Source organism: Homarus americanus, unplaced genomic scaffold, assembly GCF_018991925.1.
Source record: "Homarus americanus isolate GMGI-L3 unplaced genomic scaffold, GMGI_Hamer_2.0 scaffold60406, whole genome shotgun sequence".
Taxonomy (NCBI): domain Eukaryota; kingdom Metazoa; phylum Arthropoda; class Malacostraca; order Decapoda; family Nephropidae; genus Homarus; species Homarus americanus.
Window position 1 is genome coordinate 3,286 of NW_024717813.1, and position 11,406 is coordinate 14,691.

At 43.8% G+C, this 11,406-nt stretch overlaps 1 protein-coding gene across 1 annotated transcript; it reads right to left on the bottom strand.

Annotated features, from left to right (window-relative positions):
• Nucleotides 1-993: 993 nt before the first annotated feature.
• On the bottom strand, nucleotides 994-5,491 carry LOC121859036 (high affinity cAMP-specific and IBMX-insensitive 3',5'-cyclic phosphodiesterase 8B-like; the record flags this gene model as incomplete). The annotated part of the gene is given in 2 exon segments (XM_042355698.1): nucleotides 994-1,073; nucleotides 4,862-5,491. Coding segments are annotated over 2 exon segments (144 nt in total), but the record flags the coding sequence as incomplete, so codon positions are not given.
• Nucleotides 5,492-11,406: the final 5,915 nt, after the last annotated feature.

Consider the following 11,406-nt stretch of genomic DNA (forward strand, 5'->3'; position numbering starts at 1 on the left):
GAACTTGGTTAAAAAAAACCCTACAGATCTGTTAATTGTGTTAAAATGGATCACCTGAAGAATCTCCACCTCAGCTTATTTCACCTGAAGATTAACCACCCTTAACACTATTTGGGCGATTAGATTAGCATTAAGTTAACATTAGGCTGGTTAATCTTCAGGTGAAATAAGCTAGAATGGTAAATTCTTCAGGCTGATCCACGAAAAAAAAAAATAAATCAACCAGCTTTTCTAACAATTCCAACTATAAACACTACAATACACTACCCATCTCTCTCATAATAAATAAAAACTATAAAAAATTCAAATACTCCCAAAAATCCTAGTATGCAATATAAGGCAATAACCACAGAGAAACACGACAGATACACCAATGACCTTCACAGCGCCGCTTCAGGAGAAAAAAAATCATCGCTGACCATTAACATCAATTCACTCCACCATCTAACCACCTTCCACCTTTGAATAACCTAACCTAACCCCTACAGCTGTTAATATTATGTTTAAAAGGACCCACAAATATTTTAAGGAAGTTTATAGGCAGTAGTGCATTGTGACCATATCACGGCCGCCACTCGTTATCTGACTCACCTTATCTTGGTCATGTTAACAGTTGCACCACTGATAACTTCTCAAGGGGAGCCTCTCTCTCTTATGTACTGTGTTTGTGTGTGACTGACCTGCTGTGGGTGTGGATGACTGAACTGTATGGATGACTGACCTGTGTGGATGACTGACCTACATGGAAAACTGACCTGTGTGGATGACTGACCTACGTGGAAAACTGACCTGTGTGGATGACTGACCTGTGTGGATGACTGACCTGTGTGGATGACTGACCTGCGTGGATGACTAACCTGCATGGATGACTAACCTGCGTGGATGACTAACCTGCGTGGATGACTAACCTGCATGAATGACTAACCTGCATGAATGACTGACCTGCGTGGATGACTGACCTGCATGAATGACTGACCTGCATGGATGACTGACCTGTGGTGGGTGAGGATGGTCCCAGGCGTAGGGAGGACAGCCAGGTCTGGTGTAGCCATGTTGGTTCACGCCTGATGGACCTGTTGAGAGACACAACTGTTAACACAACACCATGACACTGGATGACTTTGTGTGCTGGATGACTGTGTGAGCTGGATGACTGTGTGTTGGATGACTTGGTGTGCTGGATGACTTTGTGTGCTGGATGACTGTGTGAGCTGGATGACTGTGTGTTGGATGACTTGGTGTGCTGGATGAATGTGTGTGCTCGATAACTTTGTGTGCTGGATGACTGTATGAACTGGATGACTGTGTGTTGGATGACTTGGTGTGCTGGATGAATGTGTGTGCTGGATAACTTTGTGTGCTGGATGAATGTGTGCTGGATGACTGTGTGTGCTGGATGACTTTGTGTGCTGGATGACTGTGTGAGCTGGATGACTGTGTGTTGGATGACTTGGTGTGCTGGATGAATGTGTGTGCTCGATAACTTTGTGTGCTGGATGACTGTATGAACTGGATGACTGTGTGTTGGATGACTTGGTGTGCTGGATGACGTGTGCTGGATGAATGTGTTGTGCTGGATGACTGTGGGCTGGATGACTGACAACACATGCTGGATGACTTTGTGTGCTGGATGACTTTGTATGCTGGATGACTGTGTGCTGGATGAATGTGTGTGCTGGATGACTGTGTGAACTGGATGACTGTGTGTGTGTGCTGGATGACTGTGTGTGGATGACTGTGTGTGCTGGATGACTGTGTGCTGGATGAATATGTGCTGGATGCTGACTGTGTCCTTGGCGGATAACTGTGTGCTGGATGAATGTGTGCTGGATGATTGTGTGAACTGGATGACTTTGTGTGGGCTGGATGACTGTGTGTGCTGGATGACTGTGTGCTGGATGGCTGTATGGGCTGGATGACTGTGTGTGCTGGATGACTGTGGCTGGAATGACTGTATGGCTAGATGACTGCAAAGGATGACTGTGTAGGATGACTGTAAGTGATGACTGTGTGCTGGATGATCATAGTGGATGACTGTATGAGCTGGATGACTGTGAAAGGGATGACTGAACTGATGACCAAATGGGATGACTTTAAGTGCTGGATGACTTTGTGTGCTGAGAATGTGCTGGATGACTGTGTGAACTGATGACTTTGTGTGCTGGATGACTGTGCTGATGATTGTGTGCTGGATGACTGTGTGCTGGATGAATGTGTGTGCTGGATGACTTTGTATGCTGATATGTGTGCTGATGACTGTGCGAACTGGATGATTGGATGACTGTGTGCTGATGATTGTGTGCTGGATGACTGTGTGCTGGATGAATGTGTAGCTGGATGACTTTGTGTGCTGGATGACTGTGTGCTGGATGACTGTGTATGCTGGATGACTGTGTGCTGAATGACTGTGTATGCTGGATGACTGTGTGTGCTTGATGAATGTGTGTGCTGGATGATCTGTGTGCTGGATGACTGTGTGCTGGATGATGTGTGGATGATGTGTGTGCTGGATGACTTGTGTGCTGGATGACTGTGTGTGCTTGATGAATGTGTGTGCTGGATGACTGTGTGTGCTGAATGACTGTGTGTATGCTGGATGACTGTGTGTGTGTGATGAATGTGTGTGCTGGATGACTGTGTGTGCTGGATGACTGTGTGTGCATGAATGTGTGTGCTGGATGACTGTGTGTGCTGAATGACTGTGTGTGTGCTGGATGACTGTGTGTGCTGGATGAATGTGCTGGATGACTGCGTGTGCTGGATGACTGCTGCTGGATATTGTGTGCTGGATGCTGTGTGTGCTTGATGAATGTGTGCTGGATGACTGTGTGCTGGATGACTGTGTGTGCTGAATGACTGTGTATGCTGGATGACTTTATGCTGGATGACTGTGTGTGTGATGAATGTGTGTGCTGGATGACTGTGTGTGTGCTGGATGACTTTGTATGCTGTGATGACTGTGTGGATGGTGGATGACTGTGTAAATGGTTAAATGAATGTGTGCTGGATGACTGTGTGGGTGGTGAATGAATGTGTGGATGGTGGATGACTGTGGTGGATTACTGCATGGATGGTTAAATGAATGTGTGGTGGATGACGTGTGTGGGTGGTTAAATGAATGTATGGTGGATGACGTGTGTGGGTGGTTAAATGAATGTGTGGTGGATGACTGTGTGGATGGTGGGTGACTGTGTGCATAGTTAAATGAATGTGTGGTGATTTGATTTAGTTTTTGCCGCTTTTGGCAGCTACTTTAATGTGCACCCATCATCCAGAGCAGAAAAACAGCATAAAAAGGATTACAGAGTAGGGTTTACAAAGGGTCATAATAATTAACCCCGGTTGTCAGGATATTATGGCACTGAAAGTTACACAGTATTTCATTTTCATTATTTGTTTAGTTCTATACATAAAGGGTAACTTATTCACAAATGCGTGAGAACAGGCGTGTGAGGCAGTATGTCTGGCCTCACACTTTGTTATTCACATTTACGTGGGAGGTATTCAAGCACATTGCGTATTTAGTTCTGTACATGAGAACTGATATAGTTACTGAGTGCAAAAAAGTGGATACAATCTTAATATGTCGGCTATCTTGCCATTAGAGATGAAGTGTTGTGCCATTTCACACACAGTGTGCTTGGACCTGTCCCTAAAAGGTTCTATCTTCACACAGTCGAGGACGTAGTGTTCAAGTGTGTGGCCATATGTATGGCCACACACTTCTGATAGTTTTGTTTACATCTGGCAGGAACATACTGCCAAAGGTATATATCCTAACCTTAATCTGGCAGTTACAACATCTTGTAATCTAGTGATCTGTTGCCTCCATATACCTGTTTCACTTGATACATCTCATCATGGTAACCTATGGATCGACTAGTGCCTGTTTGCACTTGTCTACTTGCGTCAAACTCATCAATAAGTTCTTTCCTAATTAAAGTTTTAAGGGTTCTTTTTGACAGACCCAAATTGTATTCAACGGTGTCTTTGTTAGACGCGAGTTTGGCGAGGGCATCAACTCTGTCATGTTTTATGAGGCCTATGTGAGAAGGGATCCACAACAGTTTGACCCTGACACCCCGGTCAACAAGGCACGCATATTTGTGTCTGGCTTCAGAGACAAGTGGATGACGTGTGTGGGTGGTTAAATGTGGTGGATGACTGTGTGCATGATTAAATGAATGTGTGGTGGATGACTGTATGGATGGTCAAATGAATGTGTGGTGGATGACTGTATGGATGGTTAAATGAATGTATTGTGGATGACTGTGTGGATAATGGATGACTGTACAGATAATTGATAACTGTATAGATGATGGATGACTATAGACGGTGGATGACTGGATAAACTGGATGTCATATCAATATCAACACACACACACACACACACAGTACTTGACTTAATCGTCTGTACAAGAGGTCACACAAGGTACACATAAGGTCATACAAGGTACACTTAGGTCACACAAGGTCATACAAGGTTATATAAGGTCACATAAGGTTACACTAAGGTCACATTAAGGTCACACATAAGGTCAACCTCTACTTCCCTAACATTTTTAAGAGCCAATCATTTCAAGGTCTTAAAAATATATGATTAGATTTCAAACTTTAATCTGGCAACTCATTGTCCAATCATGATCCAGGAAGATTTTGTTTACAGGGGGTCAAAGGTCATGTTGGTCACACAAACAAGGTCATACATACATACATTACACAAATACATACATACAAACGCACACATACATAAATACATACAGTACAGGGTACATATAAACGCACATACACATACAAACGCACATACACACATACAAACGCACATATACAAACGCACACATACATACATACAGTTACTTACTCCAACTGCTGTGTCCAAGGCAACACGCGAATAACATCTCCCTCCACCAATCACCTCCCACCATCACCAAGAGACGACCAATCACACGCCACCACTTAAACTAGCCAATAATTCGAGCCAACAAGTGGTCTTAATTCACAGCCAATCAGCTCACGCGTAGTTGCTATTTGCTTTAACCCAATCAGCTCGTAGAATGGGGAAGCGGGCGATCCATGGTGAAGTCGTTGGCCAATAAGAACACAAGTAGACGAAGTAACTGGCCAATAAGATCACAAATAGATGACCAATAACATGACAAGAGTGACGTAGCAGTAGTAGGTGTAGGTGTAGCGAGTGATGTCAGCGGTTATAATGTCAGTCTCTCACAACACACTGAGTAGCCTCGTAAGATCCAGTACATCGCAACTCTATTATCCATCACTATAGTCACTTAATCACTTATTATAACAACAAAAAACACTAATAATAATAATATAACTATTTTTTTTTTTACGATAGAGATTTAATTTTAGTGACATTGAAAACGACTCCGACAAATGAAGAGCGTAAAGCGAAACGGACATATCCAACTTAATAATAATAATAATAATTAATTAACGGTTTATTGAAAGAGCTTGGCAACCAGAGGCTCAAAATACACAGTTACATATTTGGGGAATGGGTTACGAATTACAAATAATATACAAGTAACATAAGTGATACAAATAAGACATATAATAACTAGATGGGGAAAAGCTCAAACTACAGTTCATTTCAACATAGTGACAGTGCAAGAAGTAGTATTTACTGGGAGTGAATACACTGGTTTATTACAAGTTATTGATAATTTTTACAATGGTTGGGACTGGGCTGTTCTTATAGCGATCAAAGTTAGTGCACGTGTATGGGCTGGATGCGGTTGTGGTGTCGAACAGCAATTTCGGCCAGGGATCTCAGGTAGTAGGAGCCGGATGTCGAGGATGGTGTAGAAGCTTCTACCAAATTTGCAGATGAGGTCGTGGTGATGGTCAGTGAGAGTCGAAAGGGTCAGTGTGTTGAGCGCTTTCTGATATGTGGAGTAGGAAAGGGAGAGAATAATTCCTTGGTATGCCATCTTTGCACTTTTTTTCTAGGTAAGCCATGCTGTGGCATTTAGGGAGTGAAGACCAGGTGGGGAGACATAGGTGAGCTTGGGAAGTATGAATGTTGTGTAAACACTGAGGAGCTCGGGGTGCAGGAACTCCGAGGGACTTGAGTCGGCGGAGGAGGCGGAGATGGAAACTGGAGGATTTGACAACTTCACTAACATGTGGTTTCCAATTTAGTTTGTTGTCTATGGTGACGCTGAGGAGCTTCGTGGAATCTACAACCTGGAGTGTGTTCGGACCTAAAGTAATGGAAGGAGGTGGGACAATGTCGGAGGAGAGGTTGATGTGCATAACCATGGTCTTGGTATGGTTGATGGTGACATGGTTGGTGGCCCAGTTTTGGAGACTGTTCAATAAATCCTGAAGGGCGGTATAGTCGGGAGCAGAATTGTTGACGCTGATCCCAATGGTGGAGTCGTCGACTTAGCGTGTACGAGTGTGTGTGTGTGTGTGTGTGTGTGTGTGTGTGTGTGTGTAGAACGACTAACACAAGTACTAGATTATCAAGGTGAAGCTCTCCTCTATTATTATTATTTTTTTTTTTCTTATAATCGCTTCATTACTGCTTGTACCAGTCAAGTAGATCATTTAGCTGGTTGTTGTTGTTGTTGTTGTAGTTATAGTAGTTTCAGATGTTTAAGTAGTAGTAATAGTAGAATAAGTCGTAGTAGTAGTTGTTGTTGTTGTAGTAATGATTTTATATAACGTACATCAGTACAGTACACCATACATCACATAAAAACATAAAAACATAAGAAAATAAGGAGTCTGCAATAGGCCGGTTGGCCTGTGCATGGCAGCTCCTGTCGAGAGTTACTGCCACTCTCTATCATCCATGAATCTATCCAGCCTCCTTTTGAAACTTTCCAGCGTTCCAACACTTACTACAAAGTTGCTAAGCTTGTTCCACTCGTCCACCACCCTATTTGTGAACCAGTTCCTTCCTATCTCCCTCCTAAACCTAAACCTATCCAACTTAAATCCGTTGCTCCGAGTCCTATCCTGCTCGGATATTATAAGAACTTTATCTATATCCCCTTTATTGATTCCTTTCACCCACTTAAATACTTCTATCATATCTCCCTGCACAACACATCACCACACGTCACAACACATCACAACACATGCCACATCACCAAACAACACAACACATCACCACACATGCCACATCACCACACAACACAACACATCACCACACAACACAACACATCACACAACACAACACATGCCACTTCACAACACACATCACATCACCACACATCACATCATCACACACAACACAACACATGCCACATCACAACACATCACATCACCACACAACACATCACCACACAACACATCACCACACAACACACATCACATCACACAACACAACACATCACCACACATCACATCACCACACAACATATCACAACACACCACACAACACAACACATGCCACATCACATCACCACACAACACATCACATCATCACACAACACATCATCACACAACACAACACATGCCACATCACATCACCACACAACACATCACATCACCACACAACACAAACACATCACATCATCACACAACACAACACATGCCACATCACATCACACAACACATCGCTGTAACACAACACAACAAATCACAACACATCACATCACCACACAACACCCACACATCACCACACACAACACCACACACACATCACAACACACCACATCACCACACACAGACACACACATCCCACATCACACCACACAACACCACAGCCAACACATCACAACACATCACCACACACACATCACAAACACATCACATCACACAACACATCCTACATCACATCACCTACACAAACACATCGCATCACATCACCACACAACACATCCCACATCACAACACATCACATCACCACACAACACATCACAACACATCACATCACATCACCACACAACACATCCCACATCACAACACATCACAACACCACACATTGCATCACATCACAACACAATAATTTACAACTCACAAAAATACTCAAGTAAAAAATATATATTAATTGAAATATATTAAAGATGAGATTTAATAAGACGATAATGTTCATTATTTAAGTAATGAGGCAAGTGTGTGTGTGTGTGTGTGTGTGTGTGTGTGTGTGTAGTGTGTGTCTGTGTGTGTAGTGTGTGTGTGTGTGTGTGTAATAATTAATAATAATAATAATAATTAACGGTTTATTGAAAGAGCTTTATATAGCCAAAAAGGCTGCGTGTGTGTGTGTGTGTGTGTGTGTGTGTGTCTGTGTGTGCGTGTGTGTGTGTGTGTGTGTGTGTCTGTGTGTGTGTGTGTCTGTGTGTGTGTGTGTGTGTCTGTGTGTTTCTGTGTCTGTGTGTGTGTGTGTGTCTGTGTCTGTGTGTCTGTGTCTGTGTGTGTCTGTGTGTGTGTGTGTAGTGTGTGTCTGTGTGTGTAGTGTGTGTCTGTGTGTGTGTGTGTGTGTCTGCGTGTGTGTGTGTCTGTGTGTCTATTTACTGACTACATAATCTTCCTCCTCCCTCACCCTTCTCTCCCTCTTTCTCCCTCACTCTCGTTTTCCTCCCTCCTCCATCACCCCCCCCTCCCCCACCCACCTCTTCCTCAACATTTATTTACACATAAGCATTAGAATCACATGAAGAATAGACACCCCAGCCTATTTCACCTGATGATTAAGCACCCTAACGCTACCTGGGGGGTTAGGTTAGCTTTAGGTTAGGTTAGCTTTAGGTTAGGTTAGGTTAGGTTAAGTTAGGTTCGTTAATCTTAAGGTAACATAAGCTGGAAGGTAAATCCACAGGTGATCCAATCAGTATAATCCAGCATAATTTCTCACTGCTTTATTACATGAAGTATTTCACCCACCACAAGACACGCTCACATCTTCACTACACTTCACTTCACTTCACTTCACTACACTACACTACACTTCACTACACTACACTACACTTCACTTCACTACACTACACTTCACTTCACTTCACTACACTACACTTCACTTCACTTCACTACACTACACTTCACTTCACTTCACTACACTACACTTCACTTCACTTCACTACACTACACTTCACTTCACTTCACTACACTACACTTCACCACACTACACCACACCACACCACACCACACCACACCCCACTCCCCACTCACACTTCACCACACTACACTACACATCACACTTCACTTTACTTCACTACACCACACTCACTTCACTCCCCACTACACCACACCAGCCACACCACACCACACTCACCACACCACACTGCCACTACACCACCACACCACACTCACACCACACCCCCACTACACTACACCACATCACACTCTTCAATTTTACTTCACCACACTACACTTCACTTCACACTACACCCCCACTTCACCTCACTACACCACCACACTACACCTCACTCCACTACACTTCACCACCACACCACACATCACACTTCACTCTTTACTTCACCACACCACATCTCACTACACTACACTACACTTCACTACACTACACTACACTACACTTCACTACACTACACTACACTACACTTCACTACACTACACTACACTACACTTCACTACACTACACTACACTTCACTACACTTCACTACACTACACTACACACTGCCTTAGTAATTAATATCTGTATCGCTTCCATCACCCGACAATATAAGACACAGTGTATTTATATATATCAGGGTCACATAAATATGGCGCTGAAGACTTTTGGGTGCCGAGTTATATTTCCTGTGGAGTATATATAAACCTGAGGCACTGGTGATGATAATACTGAACTAATGGTGGTGATGGTGGTGATGGTGGTGACATATACACACACACACACGCGCGCCCCACCCTGCAACACACCGGGATAAACAAACAACTGACAGTGGCATGGTTGGTGTCTGTCTCTCACACATTATCTGGTTTCTTGGTCCTTCTGACTACCTGATAACCATGGGAGCTACGTATCACCAACACCACCAAAGATAACGTTTATAACCCACATACAATACCTCACCAACTATGAGTTAATATAATGTAAAGTTAATAGAGATGAAAAGAGGGTGTGTGTGTGGATGTGTGTGTGATGGACCACCTGTTGGTTAGCCCCTCCAAATTAATTTCATCTGAGGATTAAAACACCTTAACGCTACCTGCTGGGGTCAGGTTAGGTTAGGTTAGAACACTATGTCGATAATGCTCACACTATACATGTTTTGTTTTTTGTTTTTTATTGAGTATATGGCCCAGTACTTGTGGACAACTGTACGAGTTATCTTAGCACCTGTGGATAACTGGACATGTTATCTGGACCTTTTCCGGTCACTCGTTAAACACACACACACACACACACACACACACACACACACACACACACACACACACACACAGTATATATTTTAATAACATGAAGATTAGACACCTTATTACAAATCAAATTTAACCTAACCTAACCTAACCTAACCTAACCTAACCTAATCTTAACCTAACCTAACTCGACAGGTTATCAGAGTACTTACGAAGCTTCATATCACCACGGGGGTCAAATCATCATACCCACACCACGAGGTCAACTACCCGTACTCAGTGTAAGGCCACAAACCCTCTACCCACCCACACACACTGAACCTGACTGAGTGTAAACCCTCATCGGTACTGGTAGTTGGGGTAGATAACCTCAAGGTGAAGGTTAGGTGTTGTGGGTGAGGGAGGAGGTCTGGGGTGAGGGAGGAGGTCTAGGGTGAGGGAGGAGAAGGTCTGGGGGTGATAGTACTCACCCTGGTGCTGGTTGTGGGTGAGGGAGGATGGCTGGGGTGGTGGAGGCTGGTGGTTGGCAGCGCCGGACGCGTGTGAGGGAGAATCATCGTTCTCGCGACAGTAGACGACGCCTGTGTGGGAGACGTGGAGGCTGGGCGTGCACCCCATGGCTGCTGTTCCTGCTGCCGCTGCTGCTGGCCCACGCCCACCACCACCATCACCGCCCACGCCCACACCGCCTCCTACTAGACACCAACCTATGGAAGACAAGCACATCTCATCACTTACCTTCCAGAATTATAATATGTTACTGTTAGAAAAGAGGTGAACAGACCAAACCCATACTGGAGGATGACATGAGGAGGCAACACAAGACAATACTCGACACAGAGGCTGGTCTACCTGTGGGGTCAACAACAGTACTGGGCTACAATATGGACAAAATTATCAAGACCAACGGAGGGATCCTACACACACACACCACTGCCCTCCTTCAGTGGGTCAAGATAATGTAAATAAGAGGTTGGCACGACTAACTAGGGAGGAGAGGAGAGTAGGTGAGTATTATGAGAAATAAATGATTCACCTGAGCATTAATACCTAACCTATTTGACCATAAGGTTAATAATCCTAATGCTAACCTAACCTAACTTAAC